Below are 15131 nucleotides of genomic sequence, written 5' to 3' on the forward strand. Positions count from 1 at the left end.
TTTAGGGGGGGCTTAAAAAGGCTAATGAAAAACAGGTTCAGGGTATAGTACATGCTTCGTCCCTCTTATGCTTGTGTTGAAATGATAGAATTGCCTGATATGAGCCATTCAAATGCTAAGATCATTAACCGCACATCCTACTTTTTTACCTTTTTAATTTTGTTTATAAATAACAGATCTTAGCGATAGATGACAATATCTTACATATGTCCAAAACGATTTTGTTAGGAGATAGAAAACAAAGAATAGAAAAATCTAATATCGAAAACGGGTTTCGTGACTTCAAAGGATTTTATATGACAGTTTTTCCGAACTTAGAATAACACTCCATCTTCTAAACATAAGTGAGCTCTATCCACAGTTAAAACCCGTTTTCTCCTAGTTTATTTGGTCTATAGGAATATGGAAGCTTTGTTTTTATAAATGAGCACTGATCACTTTTCTCCAAGAGGGAGCTTTTTAAAATATAAAAATTTTAATTCTTCCTAAATTTTTTTCTTGAAAAATAGGGGCGGGTTTGAACCCGTCCACTTTTCAGAATCCATTCAAATTCCAAATCAAGGACTCCAATTCTTCGTCATAAATTATGTTTTTAATAAAATTTACTGAATAACGTGAGTCCCTGCAGACCGCAAAATATACTATCTTCAATACAGTGTTGTTCGACTATTTAAAAACGTGAATATGAGCTACTCGTTTAACTACTTTCATTTATTTCAAAACCCGTATTTAACAACATTTTCTTCTGTTTAATTTGAATAAGAATTGAACATTTTTTTTTCTGTATTTGAAATACAAAATATTTTCAAAATGCATGCCGGTGCTTTGTTGTTTGTGCTAGATATCTCTACTTGGCACAGGTTTGCTCCAAAAGATTTCAAAATTTGACGAGTTTCAAAACTAAAAATTTGAATGAGACAGAAGATGCAGTTTTGCCAACTCGTCTGCTGAGAGCGGTCTTGCCAAATCTCTTTATCCAAAATTCCGAGAAAAACGAATTTAAAAATTTTGACATTTGTACCTCAGAATCTGCTGCATATAAAGGCCTGACGTCATACAGCAATTTCAATTAGACCATTCAAAAGAGATTTTTTTTTACACAACATAGCGTTGTAACTCAGTTTCGACAAAACTGTTATTTTCGGCAAAACCACTCTCAGCAGACGAACTGGGATGTTTTTCAAAGTCCAGAACATTTACGAGGAGAATGTGACTGCCTGTCGGCAGAGCTGCCCAAATAAAGAGCTCTAGATTTGCCATCAGTCCGAACAAAAATATTTGCATATATTTTTAGAAGTACAAATGAGGGCTGTGACCTCTAAATACCCTCCCTCTTCCAGCGTCAACTTGCCTATTGTGCCTGGTTTAAGCCATATTCTTGTAAGGGTTCTCAAGTTCAGTACAACAAAAAGCTGAAGTCCAAGTTGTGACCTGACTCGGAGCGAAAACAAGCTAAGTCCTGATTCAGTGCATCAAAGAAAAGTCGTGAATCAGTGCAAAAACAGTCTGATCTCGAGCTACAGAATGTCGAGATGCGAAGTTTTGACTCACCCAAATTCGAGGTTAGTGCTGAATAGCAATAAATATGAGCTAGGTATAGGCTACGGAATGGTTCGATGCAAAAGTGAGTCGGGTCCTGTATTGATGCGAAAAAGACAGTAAATCCTGACAGCAAAAATTAGCTATGTCCCGACGGCACACACCCGAGTGTAAGTTTGGAGAAAGAAGAACACAACTTAAATCACCCCAATTTATCAACCGTGAAATTCTACATATATAAATAGCTATGTCTCTCTGAAAACTGATCTATCCAGTTATTATTCCCAATAAAGCTAATAATTTTCCAGCGAGAATTCACCGAAATGCAAATTCCCAACCGCAACCGAGATACAACAAAGAAAATTGATTTATCTCCGATGACAATCTCGTGACAAGAAAAGGCAACAAATCAGATCATCGCTTTGTAAAATCACTCATTATTAACGAGTGCGTCACCCAAAGACAATCTTCGTCAATAAGAAGCAAAGGATCCCCTTGTTTAATTGACTGATGCTGTTCTTTGTGGTTTTCAGCTTGCTGCTCTTGACAATTGGTTGACGCCAACCAAAAAACAAGGAAGCTTTCTGTTTTGTATCACCAGGTGGGATTTCCAAGACAATTACAAGCAATAATATCTCTTCTTTCAATAAAATCAATTTCGCTTTTAGTCTTTAGAAGGAGAGGATAAAAAAAACTAGTTGAGAAATACTGTGTGATTGTTCTAGAAAATTGTACGAGCTAAAATTAAATGAAAACAAATTTTGAATAGATATTTTATTTAAAAATTCATGGTACTTGTATAATAGACGCCCTAAAGGAGGTTGTAGGTTAGACGACAGGAGGAGGGAGGAAGAAATTGTTTGATAATCCCTCCGGCATTTTTAGTCTTTTTTTATAAGCCGAAAGTGATTGGAGACTAACCAACCGCAAGAGGTATTTTTTTTTTGGAGGGGGGTATTTTCCATGGGTAAGTATTTTCTGGGGGGGGAGTATTTTCCGTTAGGTGTTATTTTCCGCGGGGTATTTTCCTCAAGGGATGTTTTTCACGGGGGGGGGGGGATAAACGGCGCCTATCACCGTCTACCTACTGTAATGTCTTTTTTACCACTTTGCTTATTTTGTTGTTTCCATTTTGTGGTATTTTCTACGTTCGTAGTTGAATATCGTTTGGTTTGAAAAAGGTTAATTACCTGCTTCAGTGGAGCCGACACAAAACCTACTATCTCTTTGTGTTTGGAAACTTTTGGTTTGATTTTTTTTTTCCTTAGATGAATCAGGCCTTTCCTGAACGTTGAGTAATAAAAATCTTTACTGAAAATATCAGAACTTTGAGAATTTAGATAACAAAAAAGTCGCTTTTGGTTACGCTTTCTTTAAATTAATTAAAAAGATTCTTTCGAAAAACAATTTTTAAAAGTAAAGAGCCATCCAAAGACTATCATAAATAAATTCCTATAATAATTCAAACCCAAAATGATAAGAAATTACTACAAAAAAAAAGAAACCCAAAACAAACAGAAGTTAAAACAAACGATCATAGAAAACATGGGGGTTTTGGAAAAAAAGGGATTATAGACTTACATGCTGAACCCCCGTTCTAAAAACCCCCATTTAACTCAAGCTTCCTTTAACCCAACTCATTTAAATCAAATCCTGAACCTAAGTCAAGGTCCAAAAATAAGCTTAAACTAAGGCTGATTAAAAGCTCAAAATCTATTCCTCGCTTCATTTGTGGTTTCTAACTTGTATTACTCATCAGTGTGGCTCCTAAACCCACTAAATTGAATGAAACTTTCAGGATTGGGCCTATCGCCAAAAGCATGGCCCGATAAAGTGTTTATTTTGGTTTTATTGCAAACTATGAACTTTTCATTAATTCGAAGTCCCCCACCCACAACGTATCCTGAAAGGTCTAACTTATTAGTAGTAGTATTAATAGTAATAGTACTAGTGCTAGAAGCAGCAGTAGTATTAATATATTGCCTTTTGGTCAGCTGAAGATTCCTCTCATCAAGTTCTAGAAGCTTCAACTTAATACAATTAGCTGTTGCTATCCCATTGCCGATATATCCTTTTGATGACCTATATGTTCATGAAGTTCCTTAATTTTCATCTTAATACTTTTAGCTCACAAGTGGTTGCAGTAGAAGTAGCAGTCGAACTAGTAGTAGTAGTTGTTGTTGTAGTAGCAGTAGTAGTAAACAAAATTATAATAGCATTAGCAGTAGCGTACACAGGGCCGGATTTAAAGCCTTGACGCTTAAGAACCAAGCGTTTTTACCGCTCCGTTTTTGCAAGATTATCGGGGTCATTCCCAAAAATTCGGGGCTAATGGAAGCAATTAACAGAACACAACTGAAGAGCGAAAAGTGATGAAAGAGAGGGGTAATACCAAACTCTCAGCTACCATTCTTGGGAGACATTTGACAGTTTATAAGTGATCATGGAATTCCTGTGTTGGTTTAAAGTCACTTTTCTGTGAATAGGCAGCGTGGTGGCAGAGTACACCTGGCGACGATAAATCACATCAGTCCAGTTTTTGTCAGGAAAAAATAACTCAGTGATAATTTATTGCTCCCCCTCGCATTATGCACCCCTAGGTCCAGGCCTAGGGACATAGTGGTAAATCCAGGCCTGAGCGTGCACATATTTCTTTTTTGCTGAATTGACTTTCCCTTTAAGCACTCTCTGAAAGTTCCAAATTAATACACAAATCCCTTTTTGAGATACGCCATTTGAAAATCTGCATGCACATAGTGTCTTTTGATTTAGTATAATAGTGTTGAATTAGTAGTAGTAGCAGTATTAATAGCAGTAGTAGTAGGTAGATGCCCCAGAAGTTTCATCTTGATACGCTAAGCCGTTCCAAAAGAAATTGCTGATACACCTGTATCAGCAATCTGTATGTTATTGCAAGTTACCAATTGTTAAAATATAAGGTTTTTATAGAAGGGATGGTCGTAAAAACTTTGAAGGGGGCACATTCGATTGGAAATTGAAAGTTCAAGTTCAATTTTGAAGAATCAGATAACAATCAGCCTTTCCCTCTTAACCGACATCCCCCCCCCAAATACATTCGATCAAAATAAAAATAAACATTTTGTTCAAAATAAAAATAAACATTTTGTTCAAAATAGTCTAAAGGTCAAATAACCATGCCTTTGGGGCTAACAGCCCCACCAAGGGCTGTAAGTTAAACTAGTTGCTCATTGCTAACACATAAGGTTCTTATAGAAAAAAATTTTGTATGAAATTTTTTTTTGGGGAGGGGGGACTCATTCGATTAGAAATCAAAATTTCCAGGGCACTTTTTCAGAGTTAAAAGTAATCGGAGGGATTTCACCCCACCCTATTTTCCCCCAAATACATCCGATCTATATTTTCAGATGGCCATTTTATTTAAAACAGTTCAAGGGATAAATAACTATGCCATAGTTAAAAAACTATGGTTCACAACCCTCAGCCTCTGGTGCAAGGGCTGTAAGTTATACAAGTTGCCTATTGTTAACATATAAGTTTTTTTTTCAAACAGTTCGTGGTAACGAACTGTAAGTAAGGAGCGACCCGGCTCAATAGTAACCGAAACTCTAAAAACCGAAATTTTGATACCAATATATACAAAAAAAGAATCAAATTAGTATGATGACTCCAAATATATAAGTTGCATTAAGTTTAGTTTTATCCATCAAAAGTTACGCACCTGATAAAATTTGCATTATTTTCGAAAAAAGGGGGAAACACCCCGAAAAGGTGAAAGAACTTTCATAAAATTCACACCAACAGATTTAGAGTCTCAGAAAACCCTACTGCGGAAATTTTAAGCTTCTATCTACAAAAAATGTGGAATTTTGTATTTTTTGTCAGAGGAAGGATCACGGATGCGTGTTTTTTTGTTATTTATTTATTTTTTTATTTTATTTTTTTTATTTATTTTCCCAGGGGTGATCGTATCGATCCAGTAGTCCTAGAATATCGTAAGAGGGCTCATTTGAACGGAAATTAAAAGTTCTAGTTCCCTATTTAAGTGACCCAAAAAATTGGAGGGCAACATGGCCCCCTCCCACGCTCATTTGTTTTCCCAAAGTCACCCAATCAAAATTTTGAGATAGCCATTTTGTTCAGCATAGTCAAAAATCTAATAAATATGTCTTTGAGGATGACTTAATCCCCAACAGTTCCCGGGGGAAGGGCTGGAAGTTATGAACTTTGCCCATTGTTTACATATAGTATTGGTTAATAGAAAGTATAAAGACGTTTCAGGAGGGATTTTTTTCTGATGGGGGGGGGGTGTCGGAGAAGGGGGTTGCGGGGAGGATCCTTCCATGAAGGATGTTTCCTTGGGAGAAGGGAAATCTCTATGAAGGGGGTGCCGGATTTCCCAGCATTATTTAAAAACGATCAGAAATTAAATAAAAAAAACTTGTTTTTTCAACTGAAAGTAAGGAGCAACATTAAAACTTAAAACAAACAGAAATTATTACGTATATGAGGAGGTTCACCCCCAGTCAATACCTCACCCTTTTCGCTAAATTCTTTTTAGTTCTTTCAAAGGAGCTATCTATTCTAATTAACGGGCCTTTGTGATTCAGGAGTTTGTGATTCGAACAAAATTTGAACTTCAGCGTAAAGAGCAAAGTATCAACTAGGGGGCAAACTCCCTAATATACGTAATAAAACATACGAATATAGAAGTTCGTTACGTAAGTTAATTCGTAAGTTACGTCCGATCAAAATGTCGAGAAAGCCATTTATCCCCAAAAAAAGTAAAATTTAAATGCGAATCTCGTTATTAGTATTCATGTACGGTGAGTCAAAATCAAAGCTGCATTAATTCAAAAGTGTTCAGAAATTAAATATAAAAAAACAAATTTTTTTAACTGAAAGTAAGGAGCGAGCATTAAAACTTAAAACGAACAGAAATTATTCCGTATATAAAAGGGGCTGTCTTCTCCTCAATACCTCGCTCTTTACGCTAAAGTTTGAATCTATCACACAACTTTATTTTTTAAAACAATTAAAAACATGTTTATTACTTAACGTCCAGAAAGATCTGATTCATCGGAAAAAAAGAGTAATATACCCGTAGAAAGAGGTAACTTTGAACGTTAGGGGTAACTTTGAACAAAATCAGTAACAAACATTAAGCGCTCTCTATTGCACGACGATGCAATTAGTCGTTCGAACTTATTACTAGATTATTGCTAGATGGCGTCTGAATCAGTTGGTAGTTCTTGAAATCAGCATCGGACAAAATCTTATCTTGTTAATTGCAAGAGAATTTGAGCAGTTCAAATATGTGAAAAAGTGCTAAAAGTAAGTTACCCTTTTTAACTTAGATAAGCTAAACTAGGACTTTCATTTTGACATTTTTCTATAGCCGAGGAGCCGAATGGTTAGGTTTTCTGGTAAAATCTTTTCCTAATTCCATAGGTTCAATATGGCGGCAGTGTTCAATGTTTCCCGCAAGTATTTTGTTTTTTCGGGGTAACTTTGAACATTTGTTCAAAGTTAGCCTTGTCTTTCTACAATATGGATTTCAATTGTTAAAATTTGCGTTGAATTGGTGTAATGATAATTTATTTTTATTTTTAACCCACTTTTAAGCAAAACAAGTGGAGTAAATTTCACTAAAAAGATTAAACTAAAAGAGTTTGCTCTGCTATTCAGACCTTTACGAAACAATTACAAATCTGTTGATCCAAGGAAAACGCAAATCAAGTTCAGCTGTTAAACTGGGTTTTAGCTACTGATTACATTTTGGACCACTTCCTAATTCTTTCAGGCCTACTTTTGTTTCTTCTTTGATGGAAGTCCGTTAGCAATCAATGGGAGTGGTGGGGTAAATCTCATCTACCAAAATTGAAGTTTCTGTATTACCTTGCTCTAATAGAGCTTTCGTGAGCAATTTGAAAGAGTCGTCTTTCCCAGATTGCTGTGCAAAGACAGCTTACAATTGTAGATAAAAATTGGTGAGATTTTCCCCGTCTCTTTTGGAAAAACCTAGAATTGTAAAATTATTTGAATTGTACATATTATTACTTTGAAAATTTTGGTTTTATTTCCTTCTGGTTTCATCGTTGCCAAATACCCCTCCAGAATTATGAATGAAACAAAGGGAGCAATATCCCTAATGATATGTGGAAATGCAGAAGGCGAACTGCTTCCACCATTCATGTGCTATAAAGCTGAGGGCATGTTTAGCTCAGGGCATACAGGAGGCCCTAAAAGAGCTCGGTATGCTGTATCTAAGTCCGGATGGTTTGAGAGTGAACTTTTTGAAGAGTGGTTTATGTCGCTGGCACTCCCTCGCCTGAAGAAGAGAGAAGAAGTGAAAGTTTTGTTGGGTGACAACCTGTCTTCCCACTTTTCTGCCAAAATGTTGAAAGTCTGCAGGGAAAACAGCATTCGCTTTGTATGCCTCCCCCCGAACGCTACAGATATACTGCAACCAATAGACGTTGCTTATTTCGCTCCAATGAAAAGAGCATGGGGGAAAATGCTTGATGATTACAAAATGGACAACCCAAACTAAACTGCGGTAAGAAAAGATAAATTCCTCCAGCTTTTAAAGCTACTCCTGGAAATTCTAGCCACAAATGGAAAATCAAATCTTAAAAATAGCTTTGCCAAGTGCTTTTCACGCCCCAGAGTCCTCCAGGATCACCCACTTTCGGCCCAGCATACTCCGCACGAGGTTGCGAACAACGTCAGCAAAGTCTTATTGGATGTCTTGCAAGCCCGCAGATTTAAAAAATCTGTGAGGAAAGTCACGCGCAAACGTCTTAGCGTCGCACCAGGGACAATTATTGGAGACGCAGAGGATTCAAGTTGCGAGTCCGACAAGACTGACGTCCCCACAGGATGCGAGAGCGAGTCTGAAATGGAAGTTGATGAGTCGGCGAGCGCTGGGCTCTCTATGCTGTTGAGCAGGGCAGTAGCCAAAACGGGTTAAAACTACCCATCAACCTCCGTGGATGGACGTTGGTTCATCGCGAAGTTCTTCATGGGCCATATTTACAAGTATTTTGCAGTTTTGGAGGTACAAGCTCCTCCCTCTTACAGCTCGTTAAACGTGATCTGCCAGCGAAAAAACAAGAATGCGTCCTTCTATTTTTCCAGGGTGAAAGACTCAGCATCAATCCATCCTGACCAGGTACAGGGAGATCTTCCAGCCCTCCGACTCACTCACGGCGCAAAATTTGTATTTTATCGTGACTTTGGTCAGCTGATACTGCACTAATTTTACTCTCTTTTGCCTTTTTATTTTAGAAGTAATGCTTTTCTCCCAGTAAACGAGTTATTTTTTTTTAACTGGAAGTCTTACACCAGAAGAACTCATCGACTGTTCAAAGTTACCTGTTGAAGTGTTTGAGCGTTCAAAGTTAAACACCCCTTGAGGTAACTTTGAACACCATTTTTAGATAGGTGTAGCTCTAACAATACCGAAGACTAGCAGTTTGGGAAAGTTGTCATTCGGTGCAGAATGACGTATTCCCCAAACGCCAAGAATAGTTTTGAGTAAATACTAGTTTAAAGAAAAATATCGGAAAAAAAGCCTCAATTTTTCATGATTTTTAGTTCAAAGTTACCCCGTTCTACAATCAGCTTTAATGGTTTGTGATATCGGATCTTCTTTTTCTTTTGCAAAAATAAAACAAAGCTTTTTCATGAATAGTTTTGACAGGCGTTTATATTATGAATTAAGAAACAAACAATTCCAACAAGGTTGACATGTAAAAGCTCTAACTCGTGTTTTACCCAATTATATAGCTTAATATTTTTAGAGAACTGAAAATCCGAGCTCAGTGGTTCAGTTGCACGAGGGTTCAGTTGCACGGTGGTTCAGTTGTACGGGGGTTTAGTTACATGGGGGTTCAGTTAAATGGGGTTGATGTGACACGGGGTTTTAGTTAAATGGGGTTCAGTTTCCCGGTGGTTCAGTTACACGAGGGTTCAGTTGCACGGGGGTTCGGTTATACGGGGGTTCAGTTGAACGGTGGTTCAGTTACACGCACCGGACAATACCGGCTAAAAATATCAAAACACATGATCTTCTTTTGACCGAACTCCAACAATACGTTCTGATTTTCACCCCGATGTAGCATATGTTGCTGAGATTTAGGAGCTCCCTTGGGTCTTTCAAAAATAATTTAAATGAATATTTAGTTGAAGATCAAAAAGTCAAATACAATTTAAAATAGATTTAGTTTTGGACTTTTATTTTTTCTTGGAATATTAATTGATTTTTTTTTTTACTTTATTTAGGTGAGGGGAAGGGTCATTCATTGGGAATGGGGACAATTTCTACACCCTAAATTGCCCCCTTCCAGATTTCGAAAAGATATTTTTTTAAGGCATTTCATTGAAAAAAAAAACCTTTTCGGGTACTTTTATTGAAAAAAAAACAAAGTCCCCCCTTCCACGACCAAAAATTGCAAATTAAAACCAGATAAAACATCCTAAAATTTGGTGTTTCTCTACTGTACAAAAATCCAATACTGTTTAGTGTTTTCAGTAAAGCGCTAGTTTTTCTTAGTCTTAAAGATATAGGGAAATATCATCGGTCAGTTTATATGCAACAGTTTTTTATATAATTGTTGCATACACTCAGATACATCAGTTTTTGTCCGTTTTAAGTTTCAACTCCACTCTTTACGTCCACCCGAAGAACTTTTATTTTGAACAAAAATAATAAATTTGACCAAAAGCCTTTTGCCAAACTGAGTTATGGATTCAGGAAGTAAATATGAGTTTTCATTAAAATGTAGCATTAAACACCAAGTTTTAATTCGGACCTCGTTCATATTTTCCCGTAATATATACCGGGTCGGCCACTAAAGATAAAAGGTTCATGTGTAGGGTTAAGGTTAATGTACCCTGTGCTATTTTTTCGTATGTTATTTTTGTGCAGTTCTAAGGTTTTAATGTTTCAACGAAAGAAGGCGTTTAGACTATCATTTGATAGCGGAGATTCCCGTTTTATTCATTCACCGAACGACGTTTTAAAAATTTGCTTTGCATTTGTTGTTAGATCGAAAAATACGTTGGAAAAACGTTAACATGTACAAATTAGAACTATTTCCTGTCTGAATAATATCAAAATTCTGACTCGGTGAATGGGATAGATCGGAAGAGAATAATTCCAATGATATGGATATGACAAAAACATTTAATTTAATGTGTTTTACAAAATATATTCAACTATTTAAATACAATAGCTTTTGGATACGTTAACTAACTAAAAAATCCTTCGCCGAAAATTAAGTTTATCAAAGAAAAGTAAAGAGCCGTATGAATTGTTCAAACTTAAACGATCAGAAACAATTATCAAGAAATAAATGAGATCCAAACTCAATCGAACTGAATCGAACAGAATCGAACTAAATCGGACAGAATTTAACATAAATAATCACATTAAATGTAAAGATAACAGATACTGGTATAGGCGAATAAATAAATCATAAAAAAAACTAAAAATTAAAATGAATAATCAAATCAAAACTAAAAGGGATAGAACTGACAACAAACAGAAGTAGGGCTACTGCCGTCCTCAAGACCTTTTAAGGGCTATTATACCAACTGAATGTTTAATATACAATGATAATAATTCTTGGAAGTCACAGCAATTCAAGAAAAAATTTAGTAGCATTTCTTGGTTTTCCTATCTTACAGTTTTAAAAGAAAAAATTGTAAAATATATTCAATTATCAGAAAAGCGCAAAATATCTTAACCGTTCCCGAGATACTGCATAAGCTCTCCCCCCTTTATCATTATAAATTATAAGTTTAAATAATAGCTAATTTATATTATTTACAACCCTCATCCCAGGTCCTGAGAGATCATTTCACCCACAGGTATATATTGAGCCTTTAAACTGATCGTATGTCTTTGGAGGTTACGGGGGGAGGTCTGGTAGCAAAAAGGGGCAAGGGAGATAGGCTTGTTGCCCTCAAATCACTTTTGATTCTGAAAAAGGGTAACTAAAACTTTCAACTCTTTATCAAAAAAAAAAAAAAAAAAAAAAAAAAAAAAAAAAAAAAATCAGCAGCGGTTACACTACATACGCCTCAAAAAATATAATTTTATTTCTTTATTATTATTTTTTTTTTACTGGGTCTTAAAATTTTTTTTAAATATGATTTTTTTTTTAAAGAGACCAACCACCTTAAATCTATTACCCTAACAAGAAGAAAATCGAACGAAACGAAAAAAAAATAATTTTTTTTAAAGAGGGGCCAACCCCCTTAAATCTATTCGCCTAACAAGACAAAAAAATAAATCTTTTTTAAAGAGGCCACCCACCTTAAATCTATTCCCCTAACAAGACGAAAATCGAACAAGACAAATTTTTTTTTTAAATCTTTTAAAGTCTACTACTCTAACTTTAGTCACTTTCCAGTTACTGACCGTTTAAACGAGAGTCTTACCTTGAGGCTGAGTATTTTATTAAATATATTACCATGATCAAATTTATTGAAGCCAGCGATGACTGTCAAAATCAGGCCCGGGAGAATCCCCCCAAGCACAAGAAGACCCAGCCATGGCAAAAGAAAACATCCCTTTACAAGCAATCTGCGGTTAGAGATAGAATTTTTCTTGCTAATACTGTTTCCAAGGGTCAACTGCCGCTTGTCACTGATGGCTGGTGAGTGTTGGGTAGCTCCTCCTTTTCTTTTGAGGGACAAACGTTACCTGCTAAGCCAATTTGAAGCTAGCGGATGGGGTTCTCTGGAGGGGGTAAACTCACCAGGTGTCTACTATAGTGAACACTTTGCCATTACCACGGAAGGCTTTTCTAAAAAAGGGAAAGAGATAGACAAGCCATATCTCAAAACACCATGTCCGAGAAGGCACCAATAGCCCAGCAGCTATGAGTGCTACGTATTTTTTGCGTGTCACTGTGTGGAGGCAATGGGGTTTTATGACCTGAGCCTTGACTCAGATTTGTGAATCCACCCATAAAAACAAAAACGATAATAATAATTGCATTCTTAAACATAGTATTTTTCCTGTAAGGGAAAAATAAATGAATTACAGTGCTAAAACTTTGCCTAAAGCATAAAATTAGAAAACTGCCCTCGATAGCAATGGAAGATGGAAGAATACAATTTAATTTTCAAGACAAATCTGAATTGTAATACAATCGGCTCTCACAAATTCATTTATTTACCGATTCCTGGCAAAGAAATGTATGCCACCCTGACGCAACTGAGCCCACTCACCAGATCTATCCAACCAGTTCAGCGTGTGGTGGCGTTGACATGGAACACGGTCGATTGAAATATCAGATAGAAGAGTAACCAGAGTTTTCATTTGTACAAATTCACTACTGACAAAAGATAGACTACTGACCATTTTCTCAGAATCTCAGAATCAGTTTAGAATCAGAAGCTCGAATCATTTTGTCAGTTAGTAAACTGAAAACTTGCTTTTATTCGATGCAGTTAGCACAGTTCAAACATGAGACTCGAAGATCCGACTGTTTGAATGAGTAAAACACTTCAGCAAAAGATCGGGATGGAGGCCCGAACATACTATGAACGAGAACATTTTTACTCAAAAACTGGACAAAGTAATTCAGTAGACGAATAAGATAAGGATTGATCCATAAAAGCTGAATCGAGGCATCAAACACAAAGAATTTAAAGAGATCGAAAAAGTTCCTTGATGGGTGAACATAACTGTTTGTACCACTGAAAAAAGGAATAAATACGAATTAATTAACTTAGCAGGTCAGTCACTCTAGCGGTCAATAATTAGCATTAACAAAACAAGCAAGGACTAAGCCTAATCAACTCACCACGTCAGGTCACTGAGTCTCGTATAATGGATATTTCCAACTTTGGCAAACGGACTGAGCTGCTCTGTGTCATAAAGAAGGACCGACGTGGAAGTCGCAACAGCATAAACTATCCTGTACAGTAGTCCAATAACTGATTTTGAGATATCCTTTTTGCGTAATTGAAAGAAAACCGGACAACATCGAACGGCAACTGTGTAACTTTCTTTACATGGTAGGTAAAGCGCTGGTCTGAAAAATATATAAAGACGCAATTACTCAATGCAACATTTGTAAACCACCAATTTATACAAACCATATTTCGTAAAAGGTGTACTTCTAAGATCAGTTGCATTTACGCGTCATAGGGCGTGTTACGGCATCTTTTTTGGTACTAAGTTTTTCTGCAGCATTTGGAAGACCTTTTTTTTACATGAGATCTCTGGGTGAAGGTCCTGAAACCTCTAGCCCCCTTAGTACACCCTTAATTGAGATACCCGTATATTTGCCACTATGGAAATATCTGATATCCTTTCAGGATACCAGAACACTTAAGTACAGGCTTAAGGCCAAAAATCAGTACTTTTTTTTTACAAATGTTAACTTGTTTACAAAAAAAAATTAAATGATTAAAAAATTAAATAATTAAAAAATATAAATAATTAAAAAAAAAAAAAAAAAATTAAACGTTCCTTAAAGACGACCTCAAAATTCCTCCTGTTCTTAAAACAAGCTATATTCTCTATTTCCTGAAATTCAAACACAGTTTAAAAATACAGTTTTATAGTCTTAAAATGCACCATGCACCAATGCACCATGCACCATGCAACAATGCACCATGTATACGAGCTAACGCTGTATTAGGTTTTTTTCAAAACATAATATAACCTAACACAATCTATGTTGTTATTTCTAAAATAGCAGTACGTACAAACGAGGGTATGTTATTCTTCCGTTGTAGATATGAAATGTGGTGTGCCACAAGGGTCCGTTCTTGGCCCCTTGCTATTTTTGATATTTGTAAATGATCTTGTACTGTCCCTGAAGGATGCGAAAACTAAAATGAGCGACATGTTTCACAGTGACAGTGACGTTACAGTACCTCTATTTGCCGATGATACTTCATTGATTTGCATTGCAAAAACAGAACGCCTTTTAGTTGAATTAATGACACAGTGTTTAGATCAAGTGTCTAGCTGGCTAAGAGTTAATAAAATAAAAGTAAACCCATCAAAGAGCAGTTTTGTAATATTTTCGCGTACATCTAATTACTACCCATGGATCCAAGAAGTGAGTGACCTGGAAGGTAAAGTTAAGCGTGATCAGTGTGTTAGATATTTGGGTATTATGCTAGATGAAACACTATCTTTTAGGAAACATGTTGAAAAGGTGTCAGGAATCCTGTGCCGTAATCTGGGAATACTGCGTAAATTGAAACATGTATTACCCCCTTCTGTTCTTCGCACTTTGTATTTTTCTATTATACATCCACATATATTGTATTGCTCATCTATTTGGCTGAGTACGTTTCCATCAATTACTAATCGAGTTCGAGTGATCCAAAATAACGGAATCCGTGTGTTGACTGGTAAATCAAATCTTGTATCCGTTAGAGCTACCTATATTGATGTAAAAGTATTACCTGCTGCAGGCCTTAGAGATTTTTATAGCCTTCAATTTATGTTCAAATATAATAATGAATTATTACCGTCTTGCTTTTCAGGAATGCTAAAAGCTAGATCTTCGATTCATGATCATGAAACTCGCCAAAGGGAAAATTTACATGCCCCGCTCGTGGTGTCTGCCAGGTCG

The 15131-nt window shown here is 36.2% G+C and overlaps 1 protein-coding gene across 1 annotated transcript in view; it reads right to left on the reverse strand.

The window, feature by feature from the left end:
- Nucleotides 1–15131, reverse strand: part of Caf1-105 (chromatin assembly factor 1, p105 subunit) — an 82024-nt gene that overhangs the window by 2004 nt on the left and 64889 nt on the right. The window contains exon 6 of the mRNA XM_089107946.1: nt 13341–13571. Within this exon, the coding sequence (XP_088964072.1) occupies nt 13341–13571 (231 nt within the window). The remainder of the gene's footprint in view (nt 1–13340; nt 13572–15131) is intronic.

Source organism: Artemia sp. Qi Xiang Cuo, chromosome 2, assembly GCF_049724085.1.
Source record: "Artemia sp. Qi Xiang Cuo chromosome 2, ASM4972408v1, whole genome shotgun sequence".
Classification (NCBI taxonomy): domain Eukaryota; kingdom Metazoa; phylum Arthropoda; class Branchiopoda; order Anostraca; family Artemiidae; genus Artemia; species Artemia sp. Qi Xiang Cuo.